This window comes from Bombina bombina, chromosome 4 (genome assembly GCF_027579735.1).
Source record: "Bombina bombina isolate aBomBom1 chromosome 4, aBomBom1.pri, whole genome shotgun sequence".
NCBI lineage: Eukaryota > Metazoa > Chordata > Amphibia > Anura > Bombinatoridae > Bombina > Bombina bombina.
The window spans coordinates 800,005,808-800,031,430 of NC_069502.1; the positions used below are offsets into that span (position 1 = coordinate 800,005,808).

The following is a 25,623-nucleotide window of genomic DNA, read 5'->3' on the forward strand; positions in this document are numbered from 1 at the left end:
GACTTACTGAAATGTCTTCATTCCCCACATATACCTGGATAGTAAGCTGAAAAACTATAAGAACCTGCCTTGAACTGTTGTTTTCAGAGTACATCTAGCTTGTTGGTCATGGCGGGAGACTACCATATACTACAGCCCGATGAACATCTTAGAAAATTTGAACATCTCATGCAAAAATTGATCGATAGAGCTCCATATGATTACCTGATGCAACGCTTTTGTGCAAGCTCAACCGAGACCTCAGAAACAGAGACTCTCACTGATGTGGTATCTCACAATTCTTAATTTCTAACAAAGACCCAGCATGATCATCCGCCATTACAGACAGCCCTCGTGGAGCGTCGTGGCGAGAACTCTGGAGATCCACAGCTTCGTTTCCTAACAAAATCACTGCCGGCAATAGATATTCGGAGGCCATGCTGAACAGCCTCAGGAACTGCCCCTAGCAGAGACCCTGGGACACCGGGCAGAGGAGAGGAGCATAACAGCATATGAGGCAAATAAGGTGACAGGACGAAACAAGATAGAGATGTCTACACAACATTAACAAATCGTCCTCACAGCAAGCTCCGGAAACGCTAAAAAGACTAATTGATGAACCTGCGTACCGTTTATTAAAACTTCCAGGCGAGACTGGGTGGCGGAGATATTTACCTGCCACAGATGGGGACATCTATTGCCTTCATAGCGGTGGACATATACCCAAGTCAGGTGAGGGGTAGTCTGCAGAAGCCCTTCTCAGATAAAATACAGCCGGCTAAGACCATCAGCAAAACTTGCCTGTTCACGTTATACTATAGGCTCTATAGGGGACTAATATCCGTTATTTTTGTTTATATACTGTATATGCCCTACTCTGCATGTCTTAAAGTTTACAGTATTAATCTCAAGACTCTAACGATAAAAAACTTTTTGCCTTACTCTATTAATTGAGGATTAATGTTTGTTGGCAGACAGCACATGAGGACAGACCATATAAGTTCAGGTTTGAGATTGTAAAGGGAAGAGTTTAAGTATGTTTAATATATTTTATTTTTCAAATGTGATGACCCAAGTTCGTAAGGTCAGTAATGTTTAAATGCACATAATATCCTGTGTAGATGAAGGTTTACTTTTTTTAAATGTTCCATAAGGGTATAGAAAGTAGAGGTACTACTTCTAGTGTTATATGTGTTTATTGATGCCTTGCAGCAAATAAGTTAGACCTGGAAGATTACTTTATGTATAACCCCCTCCCCCCCCCAGTGCGGCCTGCGGCCGGGGGTTCATGATGGGCGGATCAGTTAAGATACTTCACCAGGATAACAACCTAGTTTTTAGACAAATCCCCAAGCTGTGTAAAACCTAACCTTAGGATACAAGCAACTTATGGTCTCTTAATCATATTAGAGAGCATCAACATCCTACATAAGAGCATCATTAAAAATAACACAAATATATATATATCATTGTGCTGTCTCTACACTGCTGGAATAACTAGCGCCCCCCTCTCTTATGTTAGCACATAAATACTCTCTTGCCAGCCATACAATTAAACTATTAAATCATATAATTTAGAATGATGATCAAAATGAAACACCCTGAAGATACACCATACTTAAGTAGTCTCATAACCCTAGACTTAAAGGGACACTAAACCCAAATTTTTTCTTTCATGATTCAGACAGAGCATGCAATTTTAAGCAACTTTCTTATTTACTCCTATTATCGATGTTTCATCGTTCTCTTGCTATCTTTATTTGAAAAGCAGGAATGTGATGCATAGGAGCAGGCCCATTTTTTATTGAAAACTTGGATTATGCTTGCTTATTGGTGGGTAAATGTAAGCCTCCAATAAGCAAGCAATATCCATGGTGCTGAACCTAAAATAGTCTGGCTGCTAAGATTTACATTCCAGCTTTTAAAATAAAGATAGCAAGAGAACAAAGAAAAAATAATAATAGGAGTAAATTAGATATTGATTAAAATGTCATGCTCTATCTGAATCATGAAAGAAAAGAATTGGGTTTAGTGTCCCTTTAAGTCTAGGGTTATGAGACTACTTAAGCATGGTGTATCTTCAGGGTGTTTCAAAAAAATTGGGTTCAGTATCTCTTGAATAATATATTTTCAAGCATCTCCATCTGCACTATTTATATTTTCCACAGATAATCTTAATTCAAAAGCACAAGGTGTTACCTATATATATAATTCACTTTCAAATTTGAATTCTAATCTTTATCAGATTTCCTGCTAAATCTAAGACATATCCCCAAATATGCCCAATATGGATCATATGTGAGTTTGTTAAAGACCCATGAAAGGTATAAAAAGTTATAACTAGGGCCAAATAAGAAATACACTGATTTTAAGAGAGTATTCCTAGGTGCAAAAGTTGACATATGTGATGTATGATATATGTATAGTTAGCACATTGCATCATTATGGAAAACCAATACATTGTATTACTCTTGATGTTTGCTTTGTATATGCAATTCATGACGTGTTCATTTGATTTAAATAAAGCACTTTTGAAAATAAAAAAACAAAAACACTATTTTCTATTTCTTCAATAAAAAAGGAAAAGCAATAGAAATAATGTAAATTAGCAAGTTTAACCATTTCACCACTAAGAAATTTCATACCTTGTGCTGAAGCAGTTTTCAGTCTTTTGTGCTTATTGTATTTAGAATTCAGCCCTACATAAGTTATATAACAATCACCACAATTAACAGGTGAGTTTTCATCTATGTGTTTTATTGGGTGGGAGGTAGTGGCTCTAAAAGTGAGACACACACATACACTCACATGTGCCCTGTGTCCCTTACATGTAACACACGTACATTCACTTGTGCCCTGCGTCCCTTAAGTGTCACAAACGTACACTCACCTGTGCCCTTTTTCCCACAGCCATGTCACACACGTACACTCACCTGCAATAAAAAACAAAACAAACAATCTAAAGAATCACTATTTACAATGTCAATCTTAAAAATTTAAGATTAAAATAAAATGTACAAAATTGTGTAATTTAATATAAATAAACCTGATCCTAGGTCACCAGCTGTCATATATGTAAGAAATTCCATGTAGTGACAGCATATCAGTAAGTACAGAATGTGCCATGTAGTAAAGTAAGTTAGCTGGGATTTAGTGACTTTACTAGCTGCATTGTAGCCAACCAGAATTTCCATGTTTTGTGTATTACACAAGTTTTTTTTTTTTTTAGTTTTAAAAATATAATCAAAAACATTATATGTGCATTGCAAATACACTCACATCACAGTAACACCCCTTATACCTGACATGGAGACAATACAGCACTAGTACTCCAACAGCCCCTATACCTGACATGGGGAAAATCTAGCACTAGTATTCCAACAGCCCATTGACCTGACATGTGGACAGTACAGTAATAGTATTCCAACAGCACCCAATGTTCTCCCCAGGACTTTTTTAGCAGGTGCACCACAGGGCCGATTTTACTGACAACCTGGCAAAAATTGTAGCCAATCTTAAACTACAATTAGCTAATATTGCACAAATGATCTTTAAATACATTCTGTTAGATTATTCAATTAAATTTGGAAAGCTGAAAATTATAAAATATTAGAAAATATCACACTGCCCCCACCCGGCTGCTTCATAATGCCACCTGGCTGCCAAAAAAAATTCTATGGAGAACACTGAGCACCTATACCTGAAATGGGGATAATACAGTACTAGTATTTCAACAGCCCCTATACCTGAGATGGGGATAATGCAGCACATGTATTCCAACAGCCCATAAACCTGACATGGAGACTGTGATGGACTCCAGATACCCTGAATGGATATCTCCACCAAAATGAGACCTTCTTTGACTCTGGAACCTGTAGCTACAGTGCTGAAAGTGATAATAGCCAGTAGTCCACCCTAATAACCAGACAAGACCAGTATTAAGGTGAAACAAGAACCGGCTTATTAACACAAAACTCACAATATTTACACACAATTGCCATCTGATAAATGCTAATCCCATTAGGAGAACAATACCCCCCTCCAGACAGTCTGGCACCTTCATAGAGGCCATAGGAACCCAGAGATCCCAGCAATCGATAGGTCGTTCTTTCGGGGTGACCCTGAGGGAGCAGCAGCTATTCCAGGGTCCAAAAAGCGTCATGATCCGTTACTGGGGACCGGAGCGGTAGCCTGGGAAAGGAACTCAGGAATAGTCCAAGGTGGAGGTGTCAAAAATCCCAGGTTCCTGAGTGAGCTCCCTCACCCCAACCCATGCCCATTGAATGTATGTTAAGTTCTCAAAAGAGCAGAGCTCTGGAGCAAGGGGCTTTCAGAGCAACCTAGGTTAAAGGCCAGCGGGAATCTCTGGCAATCCCAGCCAGGAAAAAGTTCCATAAGATTCCGGCTGGGACCCGGTTAGGCAGAAAAGATGTAAAGTGGGGTAGTGATCACCTCTTTCAGGGCAAAGTTCAATTACTGCAACAAACAAGAGGAACTGTTGGAAAACAATCTAACTGGTGAAGGGATTGCCCTTGCAGCCTGGTATCCATAACCGTCACAACCCCTGATGGCAGGGCGGAGGGGAAAGGGAAAGACCAGCGGCACAGCCTGCCCAGAGTTAGACCACCGAATCAACCCTCTAGGCAGGTATAGGCCGCTGGTCCGTAACGGAGACAATACAGCACTAGTATTCCAACAGCCTCTATACATGACATGGGGACAATACAGAACTAGTCTTCTAACAGCCCCTATATCTGACATGGGGACAAAACAGTACTAGTATTTCAAAAGCCCCTATAGCTGACATGAGGACAACACAGCACTAGTATTCCAACCTTCCCTACACCTGACATGGTGACAAAGCACTAGTATTCCAGTAGCCCCACACCTGGCATAGGGACAATAGCACTAGTATTCAAACAACCCATATACCTGACATGGGGACAATCCAGCACTAGTATTTTAACAGCCCCTATACCTGACATGGGGACAATACAGCACTAGTAATCCAACAGCTCCTATACCAGACATAGGGACAACACAGCACTAGTATCCCAACAGCCCCAATACTTGACATGGCAACAATAAAGCATTATTTTCCTGCATCTTTGTAAGATTCTACAGGTCTACATACATATAAACACATACAGATATGCACGTGGAAACATGCATATACACTCTATTACAGAGAGGTTCCTGGTCTTTTTTAATAAATGTATATAAAAATAAATGTTTAAATGTTCACCCACGGCCACATCACTGCATCTTCATGTGTGTATCCACATGTACAGCTCATTAGCATACACAATTCAATTGGGTACAATTTCCATGGTTACCGCTGCTGCCACTTCTCACCACAGTAATTTTTACTAATATTGCCTTTTTGCATATGTGTATTGTGCTCTCTGTATCTGTTTGGTTAGTTCTATATTTAATGTTGTAGCTTGCTGGCAGAATACAATGTTCCTTTAAAAAAAAAAAAAAAATCACATAAAAATATGAACATGCTTCTCTGCTGGTCTTTCACATGTATGATAGAAGGTTTAAATACAATGCCCCTGTAACTTACTATATACAAAACATAAATTATGCTTACCTGATAAATTCCTTTTCTTCTGATGGAAGGAGTCCACAGCTGCATTCATTACTTTTGGGAAATAAGAACCTGGCCACTAGGATGAGGCAAAGACTTAAATACTCCTCCCACTCCCCTCATCCCCCAGTCATTCTGCCGAGGAACAAGGAACAGTAGAAGAAATATCAGGGTGAAAGGTGCCAGAAGAATAAAAAGGACACCCCACATAAGTTACGGGTGGGGAGCTGAGGACTCTTTCCATCAGAAGAAAAGGAAATTATCATCAGGTAAGCATAATTTATGTTTTTCTTCTTAAATGGAGTCCACAGCTGCATTCATTACTTTGGGAAAACAATACCCAGCTATAGAGGACGCTGAATGCCAAGACGGGAGGGTACAATAGGCGGCCCATACTGAGGGCACCAGGCCTGAACCTCTACCCAATAAAAAAAACGCATCATCCAAAGCCGAGAAAATTTTGAAAGGAAAAGCCCCAAGGACACTGACTCACAGCTAGTCCAGAAGCCAAACTAGAGACCATAAAAACAGACTCAACTGAGCCAACAGTCCTCCAGGAGACACCGTCACCCAACAGATGGTCCCTAACCAAGTCACCCCCCACTAGGGAAGGGAACATCGCCCAAAACCCCCAAGGGTACAAGGCAAGGAGAACCGAGGAGACCGAAAGGTCCCCTCCAAAAAAGAACACCTTCAATAGTGAGCCCAACTCACAAAGACTCAAAGGGGCCCAAACATGAAGGAGGCCACGCCTATACCAGAAAAGCCCGGGATAAACCCGGGCACAGAAACAGAAAAGACTTCGTTCCAACATCCTGCAAGTACTTAATGCAACCAACAAAAGACAAAGTCCATTAAGCGTCGGAACAGAGAATACCAAAGTATTCAACCACAAAGAAATGTGGAAGAGACCCAGTCGGAAACCCCAAGTTGAAGAACCCAGAGTCCATAACTGGACGACACAGAGGGTACTTGCGAGGAGGAAGAAGCAGTTAAGCAGAAAACAAACTGCAAAAGCAGCCCTCAGACAGAGGGCAAGCTCCAGGCAACCTAAGCCGCTAGACCCACACACAGGTCACTAAAAAAGGGACACAAAACCTCAATCGAGGCCCCCCGAGAAGGAGAGTATACCTTCAGAGCCCGAAGGAAGAGGAAACTCCCTCCTAAAAGCAGAGGAGCAAGTTAGAAAGGAAATCCATATCCTAGCAGACTGAGCTAACAAGATAGACTCAAGTCCGCAAATCCAGAGAAGGCTGCAACCTGAATGCAGCGCCTTAGAACGCTCGGTCATCCTGACCTGCAGACCCCCACTCAGTTGGACCAACCCAGCCTCAGGGATCCATAAGTGGGGATCAAAAGAATCCCAAAACTGGTACAGGAACGAGCGTAAGGATAGCAAGCCATCCCCACAGAGTACAGGTACAACCCGACTCCGAAACAGACGACAGGACCATAGACCTAAGGATCTAACAACAAAAAAGGCCCCACAATTTGACTTGGAGCCAGCAAGACCCGAGGGGGAACCCATCCCACCTTTCCGCTTCCCAACCAGGAGAAGCCCCAAGAAACGACTCCATCTCCATAGGGAGGAGAATATCCCCTAAGGAAAAGGGATTAGGCCAGAAAGGCAACAACTGTCCTCAAACCCCGAAGCCACCGGCTAATGAGAAGATATATCCTCAACATGAATGTCCTAGAAAAGGATCCCCCTACAAGTGGCTTGCCAAGCAGAGAAACAGCCAACCCATTTGCAAGCTGACCAAGGAAATGCAACAGTAAGGCGCACCAGAAATGGACATCCAGCGCCAGCAGCTGGGCATGAACCAGCAACCCTTGAGGCGCAAGTCACAAAGCTAACCCTATAGCACCTGGGCTGTTTTGCTGCAAAGAGTAATAAATACCCCGAAAACCTGGCCATCATGACCAGATCAGATAGATGGAGCAAGGACATAGCCCAAGTTCAAAGCCTCAGCAATCGGAAGTCTCAGGAAGAAAAACAGGTCCGGGCACCTAATAGTTCAGGCAACCTTGCCCTAGAACTAAACACCCTACCTGGCCAAAAGCCAGACACCAGGGATATGAATGCATATCCATAGAATCCAGATAGCAAAAAGAACTTGAAAGCCCAATCAAAGGCAGGAACCACCCCTAGCGAAGTCCAACGCTCCAAGGAGCAGGGCTAGAAGTCCTATGAAGAGACTTCTCAAGGCCTAAGGGCAACATAAGGGATACCTCGAGGTCCAAAGAAAAACTCCTCTAGCAGGGCTAGTCTCCCTATCACCTCCACACAAGCAGAGGACACAGTGAAGAGACAGGCGCAAAGCCTTCCCAGCTTTGGGAAACCTCAAGCTAAACAAAGTCCCCACAGGGATCAACCATCACCAGGAATACAGATCCCTAAAAGGAGATCCAACTCACCCTGGGACAATGGAAGCAGACCCAAAGGTCTCATCACTCAAAGTACACATCAAGAGTAAGAGCTGTATCTAGATACACTATAAACAGCGTATGCACACACCTGCAAGGTGCCAAAAGCTGCACTGGTTTCAAACTGAAAACCTTCCGCAGGCTAGAAAGCCTGATCTGATACTATTGGATCAGGCCCACAAGGGCCCAGAGGCCTAAAAATGAAGGCCAAACTGCGGGAATGGGGAACTAAGCTCTCCAAACCTTCACCACATGGGGAAGGAAACACTATCGGCTAGATCACGAGTTTTGTCGGTAGAGCCGTGCGGTGCTAACGAGCCTTTTTGTTTCACCGCTCACTTAAAACAAAGCTGGTATTACGAGTTTTCTGAATGGCTGCGTTAGCCTCAGAAAAGTGAGCATTGAGCAAAATTTAGCTCCACATCTCACCTCGATACCAGCGTTGCTTAAGTCAGCGGTGAGCTGGCTGAACGTGCTCGTGCACGATTTCCCCATAAGAAACAATGGGGCTGAGCCGGCTGAAAAAAAACCTAACACCTGCAAAAAAGCAGTGTTCAGCTCCTAACGCAGCCCCATTGTTTCCTATGGGAAAATAAAAGTTATGCCTACACCCAACACCCTAACATGAACCCCGAGTCTAAACAGCCCTAATCTTACATTTATTAACCCCTAATCTGCCGCCCCCGACATCGTCGCAACCTGCATTATACTATTAACCCCTAATCTGCCGCTCCGGACACCGCCGCCACCTACATTATACTTATAAACCCCTAATCTGCTGCCCCTCACATCACTGACACCTATATTATAGTTATTAACCCCTGATCTGCCCCCCAACGTCGCCGCAACTATATTAAATTAATTAACCCCTAATCTGCCGCCGCAGCCAACGCCACTATAATAAAGTTATTAACCCCTAAACCTAAGTCTAACCCTAACACCCCCCTAATTTAAATATAATTTAAATGAATCTAAATAAAATAACTACAATTAAATAAATTCATCTTATTTAAAACTAAATACTTAACTATAAAATAAACCATAAGATAGCTACAATATAACTAATAGTTACATTGTAGCTAGCTTATGATTTATTTTTATTTTACAGGCAACTTTGTATTTATTTTAACTAGGTACAATAGTTATTAAATAGTTATTAACTATTTAATAACTACCTAGCTAAAATAAGTACAAAATTACCTGTAAAATAAATCCTAACCTAAGTTACAATTACACTTAACACTACACTATCATTAAACTAATTACCTAAACTACCTACAATTAATTACAATTAAATTCAATAAACTAAATTACGGAAAAAACAAACACTAAATTACAGGGAAAAAAAAGAATTACAAGAATTTTAAACTAATTACACCTAATCTAATCCCCCTAGTAAAATAAAAAAGCCCCCCAAAATAATAAAATTTCCCTACCCTATACTAAATAACAAATAGTCCTTAAAAGGGCCTTTTGCTGGGCATTGCCCCAAAGTAATCCGCACTTTTACCTGTAAAAGAAAAATACAATACCCCCCAACATTAAAACCCACCACCCACACACCCCTACTCTAAAACCCACCCAATCCCCCCTTAAAAAAACCTAACACTAACTCCCTGAAGATCACCCTACCTTGATCCGTCTTCACCCAGCCGGGCACAAGTGGTCCTCCATACGGCAGAAGTCTTCATCCGATGGGGGCAGAAGAGGTCCTCCAGACGGCAGAAGGCTTCATCCCGGCTGCATCTTCTATCTTTATCCTTCCGGAGCAGAGCGGGTCCATCTTCAATCCAGCCGACCCGGAGCCATCCTCTTCAAACGACGTCCTAATGAAGAATGAAGGTTCCTTTAAATGACGTCATCCAAGATGACTATTTAATAACTACCTAGCTAAAATAAGTACAAAATTACCTGTAAAATAAATCATAACCTAAGTTACAATTACACCTAACACTACACTATCATTAAACTAATTACCTAAACTACCTACAATTAATTACAATTAAATTCAATAAACTAAATTACGAAACCCCCCCCCCCACTAAATTACAGAAAATAAAAAAAAGAATTACAAGAATTTTAAACTAATTACACCTAATCTAATCCCCCTAATAAAATAAAATGAAGGTTCCTTTAAATGACGTCATCCAAGATAGCGTCCCTTGAATTCCGATTGGCTGATAGGATTCTATCAGCCAATCGGAATTAAGGTAGGAAAAATCCTATTGGCTGGATCAGCCAATAGGATTGAGCTTTCATTCTATTGGCTGATTGACCAATAGGATTTTTCCTACCTTAATTCCGATTGGCTGATAGAATCCTATCAGCCAATCAGAATTCAAGGGACGCTATCTTGGATGACGTAATTTAAAGGAACCTTCATTTTATTTTATTAGGGGGATTAGATTAGGTGTAATTAGTTTAAAATTCTTGTAATTCTTTTTTTATTTTCTGTAATTTAGTGTTTGTTTTTTTTCGTAATTTAGTTTATTGAATTTAATTGTAATTAATTGTAGGTAGTTTAGGTAATTAGTTTAATGTTAGTGTAGTGTTAGGTGTAATTGTAACTTAGGTTAGGATTTATTTTACAGGTAATTTTGTACTTATTTTAGCTAGGTAGTTATTAAATAGTTAATAACTATTTAATAGCTATTGTACCTAGTTAAAATAAATACAAAGTTGCCTGTAAAATAAATATAAATCCTAAGCTAGCTACAAATGTAACTATTAGTTATATTGTAGCTAGCTTAGGGTTTATTTTATCGGTAAGTATTTAGTTTTAAATAGGATGAATTTATTTAATTATCTTAAATTAATTTCCTTTAATTTAAATTATATTTAAGTTAGGGGGGGCTTAGGGTTAGACTTAGGTTTAGGGGTTAATAAATTTATTATAGTAGTGGCAACGTTGGAGTCGGAAGATTAGGGGTTAATAAATGTAGGTAGGTGTCGGCGACGTTGGGAGGGCAGATTAGGGGTTAATAAAATGTAACTAGTGTTTGCGAGGCTGGAGTGCGGCGGTTTAGGGGTTAATACAGGTGGCGGCGACGATGGGGGCGGCAGATTAGGGGTTAATAAATATAATGTAGGTGTCGGCGATGTTAGGGGCAGTAGATTAGGGGTTCATAGGTATAATGTAGGTGGCAGCGATGTCCGGTCAGCAGATTAGGGGTTACATTTTTATTTTATTTTAGTGTTTGCACTGTGGGGGGGGCCTCGGTTTAGGGGTTAATAGGTAGTTTATGGGTGTTAGTGTACTTTTTAGCACTTTAGTTAAGAGCTTTATGTTCCGGCGTTAGCCCATAAAACTCTTAACTACTGACTTTTAAATGCGGTAGGAGTCTTGACAGGAGAGGGTGTACCGCTCACTTCTTCCAAGACTCGTAATACCGGCGTTAGGCAAATCCCATTAAAAAGATAGGATACACAATTGACTTAAGGGGATTTGCAGTAGCCTCGAGTTGCGGAAGAAAACTGAGCGGTACACCTGTACCTGCCTGACTCATAATACCAGCGGGCATTAAAAAGCAGCGTTGGGACCTCTCAAAGCTGCTTTTAAAGGCTAACGCCAAACTCGTGATCTAGGTGTATGTTCTGAAAATATCAGATGTCAGATAGAATGACGCAGCGGAAAAAAAACTCCCCTGACCCGGTCATTTATCACTGGAGGCTATAAGGACTGAAAGAATCCTACCGCCCTACGGACCCACAGGTCCTCTTGAGTGCTTAGTTGGACATGAAATACAATGATAACCTGAGAACTCAGCGCTTCTATCATACCAGCAGAGCAGAACAGCGCCACGTGTCTGAAAAGCCATGAGACCGAACGAACCCAACAGGACCAGCCTGCACTTAGGGTCCTAACCGGCAAGCTGCAAAATTCTCCCTCATAGGGGAAAAAGAAAACAGACATTATAGGACTAACGTGTCCCAAACAACTTCCAAAGAAGAACAACAAAGAGTGTAGATCCCAGAAGGTTCCCGAAGGAAACAAAACCAAATAAAAGACATCCATCGGATACAAATAAAATATAAGGCCGCCCGGAGGATAACGCCAAAAAAGACACAGGCTTGCCTGCAGGACCAGCCAAACAGAGCCCTATCTTTAAAAAAAAAACTGGGAAAGATCTCAATCAAATGACAATCAGGAGATTACCTCTTCCCCACGTCTAATGAGGTGCACTATTCGAATAAGCAGACTGAAAATCCCTGTATCTGTTAACGATAGGGTCATTCAATAACTGAAAAACATGTCTGAGCAATACGCGAAGGCGCGCAATCCTGTAACGAAAGGCATAACACTCAGGGACAGTTACACCCGCGGGGAACTGTAGAGGCCCTCCCCAAGGCAGAAGGCCCGGGACAATAGGGCACAAGCACATTCTCAAAGAAACGTCTGGACTCTGCAGGTGAACAATCGCCAACATTATGTGGAAGCCAAAATGTGCAGCAACCTCCGGGGGGGAACACCCCACCCTGCATGGAGGAATCAGAAACTGGGTTACCTGCATGTGTAGAAGTATGAATTGGTAGGGAACTCGCCTCTCGGAGGACAGGACCCCCAGAGGCGGATGGCTCAGCTGTCCCTTGATTCCCCGAGCCAGAGGAACAAGGCGCTCTAAAATGGCATACGGAAAAAAACTGGTTGACAATTGTCAACAAGGCCAGTCGGAATTCGTCACTGGACACAGAATCTGAAATCAAAATAATCTCAGTATCAGAATCCTCCGTAACTGAATCAGAAATTAGCACAGTCTTAGCATCAGAATCCTCCATAACTGGTAGAGGATATATAAATATGGACTAAAGTAGTAAAACAAAAACGGCACCTGACACCCACAATGGCTGGGGCACTCACCACCTCCTATGACCAGACCCCTGCGGACTAGAATATTTTATTCGCCACATGGTCGGGAATGCGGAAATGGAAAACGGAAGGTAACCACGCCCGACACAAGGTGAACCGTACAGTCCAAAAAAAGCGTGCCCAACCAAAAGGCCACGTCACTTTCAAAGGCCACAATGTTCCAAACCACGAGCCCATAAACATCACACACAAGCAGGTTGAATCACATAAACATGATTATAAACCCCCATGTTCAATAACCCCTCTCAGGAGATATTAACCCTCGATTCCAAGATACTAAAAGAGACTCACTGAGACCCTTATGACAGTTAGACCCGCAAGGTGGTAGCCTCTCAGGAAAACATTCACATTACAGAACATTGATGAATAAAGTAAAATGAAACTATCTTACCGGAATCTACGCTGTGGAATAGGAACACGACTTTTCAAGTGTGACAGATAGTAGCATCGCCTCCGCCATGGACTTGAGAGAAGAAAACAGGCAGTGGGGTAAAGTTCGGCCACGCCAATTGCTTGAGGAGTTGTTAACATGAGTCGGGATGGTTTCGCAGAAAGACTCTCCCTGCATCTCCGCACTCTAACTCATTTATCCAAGCCCTCACTGAGAGACTGACAGGACTACTTAAAACTCCTGTCCCATGTCGAAGAGTACTACCCTCCATAAGAGACAAAAAACTAAAATAAAAAATTCCGACACGTCTCTGCCAACCTCCTGGGACGAAAGACAAAGAATGACTAGGGGATGAGGGGAGTGGGAGGAGTATTTAAGCCTTTGGCTGGGGTGTCTTTGCCTCCTCCTAAAGGCCAGGTTCTTATTTGCCAAAAAGTAATGAATGCAGCTGTGGACTCTTTCCATTTAAGAAGAAAACATAAGATACAAATAAAAGGCTATAAAGATAACATAGTGCTGTGAGATATATTTTATGCTCCTATAAAGTGATATCGGTGTATCCTGATTGCTGATATAATGTACAGTAGTTATAGACAATAAACTATAAAAACCAGGCAATATCCCATAAACAGAAGACACGTCACACACGTGCATTTACCTTCATTGTTAATGTAACACATTTCTTGCATTGGAGCTTTCAGCTGACACGTTACACTCAGATCTTCTGTTTTAACATATACGTCAGTATTAATGTCATCTGTCAGAACATTTAATGCAGACAATATTTCATGGTTTAGGATTTTATGTCACCCTAAAAGCAATTAATGTTTAACATAGCAATGGGTACTTAAATGCCATACACTTAAAAAGGGACAGCCTACTTGAATTTTTTTTAAAAAAGATAGATAATCCCTTTACTACCCGTTCCCCAGTTTTCATAACCAGCACTGTTATAGTAATACCCTTTTAACTCTGTGATTCCCTTTATCTAAGCCTCTGCAGACTAAGAAACAGGCAATCTTTGAGGTTATAAGTATATTAATATAACAAACTTGGTTATGCAAAGCTGCGGAGTGGGTAGTAAAATCATTATCTATCTTTTTAAACAATAACCAAAATCAAGTAGACTGTCCCTTTAATTTTTGGGGATACTGAGATTGATCAATAACATATATTTTATTAGATTTGAAAATTCAGATCTTACGTTCAATATTTCAGAACTTAAATGTACATATAATAGATTACATAATGTTACACAACAGTAATTGATTCAAAAGGATAATTATATTGCAAAGTACCAGTTGCTATTTTATTCCTTTATTATCACATATTTAGTAATGGCCAAAATGACTGAATTCACAATAAAAACAGTTTTCAGAATACCATTTGATGAACTAGAGCGTGAGGAGATGAGATATAGGCATCTATTTAACAAAGTCTGCCGGACCTGATCCGACACTGCAGATCAGGTCCGCCAGACCTCGCTGAATACGGAGAGCAATACGCTCTCCGTATTCAGCATTGCACCAGCAGCTCACAAGAGCTGGTGGTGCAACGCCGCCCCCTGCAGACTCGCGGCCAATGGGCCGCCAGCAGGGAGGTGTCAATCAACCCGATCGTACTCGATTGGGTTGAATTCCTGCGATGTCCGTCGCCTGCTCAGAGCAGGCGGACAGGGTTATGGAGCAGCGGCCTTTGTGACCGCTGCTTTATAACTGCTGTTTCTGGCGAGTCTGCAGGCTCGCCAGAAACACGGGACATCAAACTCCATTAGATAGGCCCCATAGAGTGCATATGTGTGTATCATTTACATGAAGCAGAAGTTGAGAGAGAAGAGAAGAGAGGGCATGAGTGTGTATAATTTACATGAAGCAGAGGGTGAGAGAGAAGGGAAGAGAGTGCATGTGTGAGTATCATTTACATGAAGCAGAGGGTAAGAGAGAAGGGAAGAGAGGGCATGTGTGTGTATCATTTACATGAAGCAGAGAGTAAGAGAGAAGGGATGAGAGGGCATGTGTGTGTGTACTATTCACATGAAGCAGAGCGTAAGAGAGAAGGGATGAGAGGGCATGTGTGTGTACCAGTTACATGAAGCAGAGGATGAGAGAGAAGAGAGGGCATGTGTGTATAATTTACATGAAGAAGAAGGTGAGAGAGATGGAAAGAGAGGGAATGTGTGTGTATCATTTACATGAAGCAGAGGGTGAGTTAGAAGGGATGAGAGGGCATGTGTGTGTACCAGTTACATGAAGCAGAGGATGAGAGAGAAGAGAGGGCATGTGTGTGTACCAGTTACATGAAGCAGAGGATGAGAGAGAAGAGAGGGCATGTGTATGTACCAGTTACATGAAGCAGAGGGTGAGAGAGAAGGGGAGAGAGGGCATGTGTGTGTATTATTCACATGAAAATATTACGCACACGCCCTCTCTTCCCTTCTCTCTCACCCTCTGCTTCATGTAAATGATACACACACATGCCCTTTCTTCCCTTCTCTCTCACCCTCTGCGTCATGTAAATAATACACACACATGCCCTCTCTTCTTTCTCATCCTCTGCTTCATGTGAATAGTACATACACACACCCTCTCTTCCCTTCTCTTACCCTCTGCTTCATGAAAATACTACACACACACAATATCTATTCTATTTCACCTCTGCTTCTTATTCATAGTGCTTACACATGACCTTTTATTATCTTCTCTCTCCCACCTTCTGCTTCATGCTAATGGCACACACACATGCCCTCTGTTCTGTCTCATCCTCTGCTTCATGTAAATGGTACACACACATGCCCTCTCTTCCCTTCTCTCTCACCCTCTGCTTCATGTAAAATGTTACACACATATGCCCTCTCTTCCCTTCTCTCTCACCCTCTGCTTCATGTAAATGGTACACACACATGCACTCTCTTCCCTTCTCTCCTACCTTCTGCTTCATACTAATGGCACACACTCATGCCCTCTCTTCCCTTCTCTCTCACCCTCTGCTTCATGTAAGTGGTACACACACATGCCCTCTCTTCCCTTCTCTCTCACACTCTGCTTCATGTAAATAATACACACACATGCCCTCTCTTCTTTCTAATCCTCTGCTTCATGTGAATAGTACATACACACACCCTCTGTTCTCTTCTCTCTTTTACCCTCTGCTTCATGTAAATGATACACACACACATACGCCCTCTTGTCCCTTCTCTCTCATCCTCTGCTTCATGTAAATAATACACACACTCCTTCTCTTCTTTCTCATCCTCTGCTTCATGTGAATAGTACATACACACACCCTCTCTTCCCTTCTCTCTCACCCTCTGCTACATGAAAATACTACACACACAATCTCTATTCTATTTTATACTGCTTACACATGACCTTTATTATCTTCTCTCCCACTTTCTGCTTCATGCTAATGGCACACACACATGCCCTCTGTTCTGTCTCATCCTCTGCTTCATGCTAATGGCGCACACACAAGTGTCCTCTCTCTCACCCTCTGCTTCATGTAAATGGTCAACAAAACATAAAAATCAGTGCGCCAACAATGTTAAGATTTGGTCTGGAAAATTATTCAAATTCAAACCAAATACATAAACTGGTAATGCAAGTAACCTCAATATTTGAATGTGAATATTATATAAATCACAAATGGTATACTATAGGTTGGCAGGATATTACCAGACAGAACACACAAACGGCAAAAGACATATGGCACCTGACTAAAAAAGTAACAAAAAAAAGTTCAAAGTCCAAAATGGATATCCAACAAACCGCTGGTATTAAATTCGATAGGTGGTGGCAAGCTGCTTCTTCAGATCTCTTGTTGGTGGTCCAAGATGATAGAATCTACAGATATAAATGAAACAAAGAAGGCGCCACCATAGTGCACAATAAGTGGTAAAAGACACGCCGTTAACGCAAGTAATACTGTACTTACAAAATTCCAGACACTTGAGAAGTGTCATAAGCGCCTCCTGGACTCTTAGGAGTCGTCCAGCTAACTCACACTCTTGCACTTTCTGGATCCGATGTCCGTATGTGGCTGGTACTCCCCTGGGCTGGAAGACACCCGACGTCTGATGTTAAGTCCTTATACCGCAATACTGTGATCAAATGCTCCAGAGAACTACAGTCAGTGGTTAGCCGGGAAATTATCCTTTAACAAAGGATCATAGAGCAGGTATATAGGAATAAAAGTCCGTGGAACAAAAGTCTTAGTTAAAAGAATAAAAAGACTTTATTGTTAGCACCTAGGGACACTATGGTTTAGGATGTTTTTAGCTATGTTTCTTTTGTGTTCACCCCATCTTTTTTTGAGGGGTCTAGAGGTTCTCCCCACATATTGAACCCCACAGCTGCACTCCAGCATATAGACTACAAATGATGAATCGCAAGTAAAGTGTGTTTTAATGCTAAATTTCTCCTTGCTAACAAATGATGTAAATTCTGTCCTTTTGTCATTAGTATATGCACATAGACCACAATTCGGGCGGTTGCATTTGTAAAATCCAGGTTTTCCCAGGAATTTATTCTCAACGGTCCCGGTCTTAAATTGTTGGACTTTAGTTTTAGGATGGTAAGTCTTCATTACCACTTTACTGGGGGCTAGTTTGCTTTTTAAAGTAGGTGCTCTTCTAAAGGTACATATTGGATGATGCCCTACACAATCTCTTAATAGTGGATCTCCTGCCAATATATGCCAGTATTTCCCTAGGATATTTTTAATTTTATTGTGATTGTTATTATATTGTGTGATGAATCTAACTCCCTTGGTCATGGCTTCATCATTCCTAAAATCTACCCTCTCGGGTCTATATGTGACTATATCTTTGTCAGTATAATTAGCAAAGAAATCTTCTCTGCATTTATTTCTCACTTTCAAATAACTCTTTTCTATGAGATCCCTAGGGTAATGTCTCTCAAGAAACCTATTTTTCAATAATAATGCCTGGTTATCAAATGTGTCTAAATTGGTGCAATTTCTACGTATCCTACAAAATTGGTTGTAAGGAATATTCTTTTTCCAAGGCAGATGATGATTGGTTTTAAAATTCAAATAGCTATTTGTATCAACTGACTTAAAGAACGTTCTGGTGATAACATTACCTGAATTATCCCATTCAAGTATTAGATCAAGAAATTCAACACTGATTTCCTCAATTTTTTATGTAAAATTAAGACCCATTTCGTTCTCATTCAGACTATTAACAAAATTCTGGGCTTCTATTTTGTTTCCTTCCCAGACAAACAAACAAGAGAGGGTAGATTTTAGGAATGATGAAGCCATGACCAAGGGAGTTAGATTCATCACACAATATAATAACAATCACAATAAAATTAAAAATATCCTGGAGAAATACTGGCATATATTGGCGGGAGATCCACTATTAAGAGATTGTGTAGGGCATCATCCAATATGTACCTTTAGAAGAACACCTACTTTAAAAAGCAAACTAGCCCCCAGTAAAGTGGTAATGAAGACTTATCATCCTAAAACTAAAGTCCAACAATTTAATACTGGGACCGTTGAGAATGAATTCCTGGGAAAACCTGGATTTTACAAATGCAACCGCTTGAATTGTGGTCTATGTGCATATACTAATGACAAAAGGAAAGAATTTACATCATTTGTTAGTAAGGAGAAATTTAGCTTTAAAACACACTTCACTTGCGATTCATCATTTGTAGTCTATATGCTGGAGTGCAGCTGTGAGGTTCAATATGTGGGGAGAACATCTAGACCCCTCAAAAAAAGATGGGGTGAACACAAAAGAAACATAGCTAAAACCATCCTAAACTATAGTGTCCCTAGTTGCTAACAATAAAGTATTTTTATTCTTTTAACTAAGACTTTGTTCCACAGACATTTATTTCTATATACCTGCTCTGTGATCCTTTGTTAAAGGATAATTTCCCGGCTAACCACTGACTTTAGTTCTCTGGAGCATTTGAACACAGTATTGTGGTGTAAGGACTTAACATCAGACGTCGGGTGTCTTCCAGCCGAGGGGAGTACCAGCCACATACGGACATCGGATCCAGAAAGTGCAAGAGTGTGAGTTAGCTGGACGAGTCCAGGAGGCGCTTGTGACACTTTTCAAGTGTCTGGAATTTTTTAAGTATAGTATTACTTGCGTTAACGGCGTGTCTTTTACCACTGATTGTGCACTATGGTGGCGCCTTCTTTGTTTGTTTCATTTATATTCATGTAAATGGTACACAAACATGCCCTCTCTTCCCTTCTGTCTCACCCTCTGCTTCATGTACACGGTACACACACATACCCTCTCTTCCCTTCTCTTTCACCCTCTGCTTCATGTAAATGGTACAGACACATGCCCTCTCTTCCCTTCTCTCTCACCCTCTGCTTCATGTAAATGATACAAACACATACCCACTCTTCCCTTCTCTCTCACCCTATGCCTCATGCAAATACTATACACACACATGCCCTCTCTTTCCTTCTCTCTCACTTCTGCTTCATGCAGATACTACACATACGCCCTCTCTTCCTTCTATCTCACCCTCTGCTTCACATAACTGGTACACACACATGCCCTCTCTTCTTTCTCATCCTCTGCTTCATGTGAATGGTACATACACACACCCTCACTTCCATTCTCTCTCACCCTCTGCTTCATGAAAATACTACACACACAATCTCTATTTTATTTCACCTCTGCTTCTTATTCATAGTGCTTACACATGACCTTTTATTATTGTTACGGTTACCCTTAGTCTCGCTGAGAGATGGACCGCTTAGTAGCCTGGATCCCTATTGCTAAAGAGGGGAGAAGCTGCTTTCCATAGTATTCTATATGAGTCTCGCAAATATAGAATAATCTCCCTTAGCTGCAGTACAGCTAGGATACCCTTCTGCCCACAAAAACGAGTCAACGCTGCGATTGAGGGTCAAACAAGAACTCAGGACTGGGATGCCCAGCCTGCTTTTTATTAAGGTTACATGCACACAGGGCACTCCCAGGGGGAGAGGGGGGGAAGCACAAAATCCCCCATCACACATTTAGATAGAGAGCACTGTCCTTTGACAGGCCACAATAGGATTACAGTACTTAAGATAACAAGTTTACAAGTTCATCTTATCAATTAGCAGTCTGGCTCCAGAGGTGATTAGACAATAGTTTCTAAAAGCTGAAAAAAAAGAGTTAACTCTTTATGAAATGAAACTTGTTACAGTTTTCTTGGAGCCCTTCTTAGGCGCTGGCTTGCTGGTTCAGGCATTGCTGCTGGGAAATAAGCTCTTCATAACAAAATAACTAATGCTTCTGTAACATTGCTCCCTTTCTGTGGAACACTCTGGCAGACACGGTCTGACCCCTTTTCGGGGCAGACTAAGGCTGTCCAGACCGCTGGTTATGCGGGGCTGAGGTCGGTTTGTCTGGACAACCCGTCGGCGTTGCCATTCTGTTTCCCAGGTCTGTAAGTAATGGTGAAATTGAAGGTTTGCAACGATAAGCTCCAACGTAATAGCCTGCCGTTATCTCCAGAGACCCGGTTCAGCCACACCAACGGGTTATGGTCGGTGACCAGAGTGAACTCCTGACCATATAAATAGGGAGTCAATTTCTTTAATGCCCACACCAAAGCCAAACACTCCTTTTCGACCGCTGCATAGCTGACTTCGCGGGGCAGGAGCTTCCGGCTGATGTAGGCAACTGGATGCTCCCCTCCATCTTCGCCTACTTGGCTGAGGACGGCTCCCAGCCCGAACATGGAAGCATCTGTATGGACGATAAAACGTTTGTTAAGGGCTGGGGCCGCCAAGACAGGAGCGTTAATTAGAGCATTTTTGAGAGCCTGGAAAGCCGTTTCACAGTGGGGAGACCACAGGACCTGTCGAGGTAAGTTCTTCTTGGTCAAGTCAGTCAGGGGTTTGGCAAGTGTGCTGTAGTCTGGTACGAACCGTCTATAGTACCCTGCCGTGCCCAGGAAGGCTAGGACCTGAGTCTTAGTGATGGGGGTGGGCCAATTGGCGACAGCTTCTATTTTGGCCGGCTCTGGTCGCTGCTTTCCACACCCCACCCGGTGACCCAGGTACTGTACCTCGGCCATCCCAAAGTGGCATTTTTCTGGCTTCAGAGTCAGGCCAGCAGCCCGGATCTGATCCAGAACCATTCCCACATGAGCTAAGTGGTCCTCCCAGGACTCACTGTGGATCGCTATGTCGTCCAGGTAGGCGCAAGCAAAACTCTGGAAGCCATCCAGGAGCCTATCCACCAAGCGCTGGAATGTAGCTGGGGCATTCTTCATCCCAAACGGCATTACCCTAAACTGATATAAGCCGAATGGGGTGACGAATGCCGACTTGGGGATAGCCTCCGGGGCCAGGGGAATCTGCCAGTAACCTTTGCAGAGGTCAATAGTGGTCAGGTAATTTCCCCTGGCTATACGATCGAGTAGCTCGTCTACCCTGGGCATAGGGTAAGCGTCCGTCACGGTATTTTCATTGAGCCTCCGATAGTCTACGCAGAACCGGGTGGTCCCATCTTTCTTGGGCACCAAGACAACTGGGGAGGCCCAGGGACTATCGGAGGGCTCAATTACCCTGAGCTGGAGCATCTCATCGATCTCCTTCTTCATTCCTGTCCTAACTGCTTCGGGGATTCGGTACGGAGCCTGGCGCAAGGGAGCTTGTCCCGGAGTATCTACCTGGTGGGTGGTTAAAGTAGTGTACCCTGGCTTCGGGGAGAAGGTGAGGTGTTTGGACTGGAGGAGTTGGTTGAGCTGCTCCCTTTCAGTGGGGCTAAGTCGGTCCCCTATCTGAACCTGCGCCACTATACCTGTGGGGAGGCTCTTTTCTAATAGGTCTGGAATGGGTAAACTGTCGGGGTCTTCCTGAGGGGAACAACATACGGCCGTCACGTTCTCTGGTCGCTCAAAATATTCCTTGAGCATGTTTACATGGAATGTCTTTCTAAGATTGTTGTCGTGGCAGCTAGCTATCACATAAGTGGTGTCTCCCCTTTTCTCTACGATCTGGTAGGGACCCTGCCAGGACGCCTGCAATTTGTCTGTCTTCACCGGCTTAAGTACTAACACCTTTTGTCCTATGGTGAAGATTCTCTTTCGGGCCCCCCGATCGTACCATACTTTCTGTCTTCTCTGGGCCAACTGGAGATTAGCCCGCACGGATTTGGCTAATTGCTCCATTCGGTCCCTGAGTTCCAGCACGTATGGCACAATTGGGACACCGTCAGCCTCCATCTCTCCCTCCCAGTGCTCCCGGATCAGGTTTAGGGGTCCCCGTACCTTTCTTCCGTAGAGCAACTCGAAGGGAGAGAACCCTGTCGTTTCCTGGGGCACCTCCCGATAAGCAAATAGGAGGTGCGGCAGGAAGCGTTCCCAGTCTCGGTATTCCTGAGTGAACGTCTTGAGCATTTGCTTGAGGGTCCCATTGAACCTCTCACACAGCCCGTTCGTCTGGGGGTGGTATGGGGAGCTTAGGAGGGACTTAATTTTGCAAACCTGCCAGAGTTGTTGGGTCAATTCAGCCGTAAATTGGGTGCCTCGGTCGGATAGGATTTCTTTTGGAAATCCTACCCGGGAGAACACCTGTACTAGTGCATTCGCTACCGTATCCGCTTGTATGTTGGATAGGGCGACAGCCTCTGGGTACCTGGTAGCGTAGTCCACTACGGTAAGAATGTATCGCTTACCGGAGGGACTAGGGGTAGCCAGTGGTCCCACTAGGTCAATAGCAACCCGGCTGAAGGGTTCCTCTACAATGGGCATATTTACTAGCTGGGCTTTAGGGTGATCGCCTCGCCTTCCTACTCGTTGACACACATCGCAGGTGTTACAGTAAGTTCTAACGTCAGCGTGCACCCCTGGCCAAAAGAACGTGTGAGTAATGCGGTGTAGGGTACGGGTAACGGCTAGGTGGCCTGCTAAGGGGATGTCGTGGCCTATTTTGAGGATTTCTTGACGGTATTTGTGGGGCACTACCAGCTGTCGCCTACGCTGTCCCCTTTTCTCTGTCCAGCGGTATAGTTTCCCTTTTTCCCATAAGAATGTTTCGTTATCTGCCCCGCCCCCTCCGGTCTCTGCTCGTTCCCGGTACTTTTGTAAGGTCGGGTCAGTCTTAGACTCTGCCTCGAAGGCATCTGGGGTGTCCCAGGGTATGGGGCCTAACCTGTCAGGCAAGGTCGGGGTAGGTCTTACCTGTGTCTCCCGCACTGGTGAGAGCTCTCGCTCCGTCCGGGCTTGGGCCCGTGTAGTCACTGGGTCCGCCTCGTTGTTGCATACTGGAGCATAGGCAGAAGTCATGGGGCCCAAATCGTTGCCCAGTAGTACTTCGGCAGGTAAATTATCCATTAGGCCCACGTTCACAGCCCCCTTTCCCGCTCCCCAATCAAGATGCACTTTAGCTGTTGGAATTTTGTACACATCCCCCCCCGCCACTCTAACGGCCACAGTCTGTCCGGATCGCTTGTGCTCTGGCACCAAATGACTCTGTACCAGCGTGATAGTAGCCCCTGTGTCTCGCAATCCCTCGGTAGATCGCCCCTCGAGCCATACCCTCTGCCGATGGTGCTGGCGGTTATCTGAGGCAGCATATACAGGGTCTGCCTCGTGAAGCGGCCCCACATATCCCTCCATAGGGGCCTCTTGGTTAACACAGAGGGCCCGGGCCGGACGATAGGACCCAGAGGGGTAATTGTAATTCCTGGGTGTCTGGTGCGTATTAAGGGGGCAGCTAGCCATGAAATGCCCTGGTTGCTTGCATCGGTGGCAAGTCGGTCTGGGACGCTCAGAGCTGTTATTGGGTGGTCCTGAGTGTCGGACGGGCCCTGTGGGCACCGGGGCTCGGAATTCAGCACGAGGGGGTGCACGGTAAACCTCTCTGGGTTCGACCCGTGCTGGAGCTCGGTAGTTCATGGGTTCGTGAAGACGGGAGTCATAATGTTCATCGGCCAATTTGGCTGCTTCTTCTAAGGTAGAAGGCCGCCTGTCTCGCAGCCATTCCTTCCCTTGCTGTTCCATGCCATTATAAAAATGTTCTAAGAGAAACAATTGTAAAATTTCCTCCCCAGTCACCGCTTTACTTCCGCTCAGCCAGTGATTTGCCGCTCTCCGCATTCGGTGCGCCCATTCCATATGGGTATCGTTAGGCTTCTTTTCCGTGCCCCGAAACTGTCGGCGATACGTGTCCGGAGTTACAGCGTACCGTCGCAACAGTGTCTCCTTAACTAGCTCATACTGTGTCACTTCCTCAGCACCCAGAGTACGAAAGGCTTCCAGGGCTCGCCCGGATAGTTTCCCAGACAATATCGTGGGCCACTCTCTGTTGGGAATCTGGTGCAGGGCACATTGCCTTTCGAAGTCCGCCAAATATTCATCAATCCCTGTCTCGCTCTCTAGGAAGGGTCGAAATGCCGCATAGGGTATCTTGGGCCTCCCAGCATTTTCGACAGGGATGATTACCTGCGGGGCTTCAGCATTGCGGTGTGCGTTCGCTAGGTTGAGTTCGTGGGCTCGAGTCTCTCGTATATCCTCGTCCGCCTCCGCCATCAACTGCTGTACCAATTCCATGGAGGGGTTCGGCCCGTATAATGAGAGCCTTTCCCGAACAATCCTGGTTTTTTCGTCACTAATCGTGGTCGGTGTTTCCGCCATTGTGAAGCTCTGATCCAGTTCGGTCAATTCTGCGATCAGCTCTCTCCTCGGCCGGTTGCTGGCGTACCCCCCTCTGCTTTCAAGTAAATCCTTTAGGGTTGTACGCTTCAATTTTTCGTAAGCGCTCTCCATCCGTTCTGTACCTCTCCTAGGAAATCCAGGAAAATCCCGCCGCTGCCGCCAAATGTTACGGTTACCCTTAGTCTCGCTGAGAGATGGACCGCTTAGTAGCCTGGATCCCTATTGCTAAAGAGGGGAGAAGCTGCTTTCCATAGTATTCTATATGAGTCTCGCAAATATAGAATAATCTCCCTTAGCTGCAGTACAGCTAGGATACCCTTCTGCCCACAAAAACGAGTCAACGCTGCGATTGAGGGTCAAACAAGAACTCAGGACTGGGATGCCCAGCCTGCTTTTTATTAAGGTTACATGCACACAGGGCACTCCCAGGGGGAGAGGGGGGGAAGCACAAAATCCCCCATCACACATTTAGATAGAGAGCACTGTCCTTTGACAGGCCACAATAGGATTACAGTACTTAAGATAACAAGTTTACAAGTTCATCTTATCAATTAGCAGTCTGGCTCCAGAGGTGATTAGACAATAGTTTCTAAAAGCTGAAAAAAAAGAGTTAACTCTTTATGAAATGAAACTTGTTACAGTTTTCTTGGAGCCCTTCTTAGGCGCTGGCTTGCTGGTTCAGGCATTGCTGCTGGGAAATAAGCTCTTCATAACA

The 25,623-nt window shown here is 43.7% G+C and overlaps 1 protein-coding gene across 1 annotated transcript in view; it reads right to left on the minus strand.

Moving 5' to 3' along the window:
• The window catches only part of LOC128657021 (zinc finger protein OZF-like), an 87,549-nt gene that overhangs the window by 27,477 nt on the left and 34,449 nt on the right, over window positions 1-25,623 (minus strand). The window contains exon 7 of the mRNA XM_053711248.1: window positions 13,916-14,014. Within this exon, the coding sequence (XP_053567223.1) occupies window positions 13,916-14,014 (99 nt within the window). The remainder of the gene's footprint in view (window positions 1-13,915; window positions 14,015-25,623) is intronic.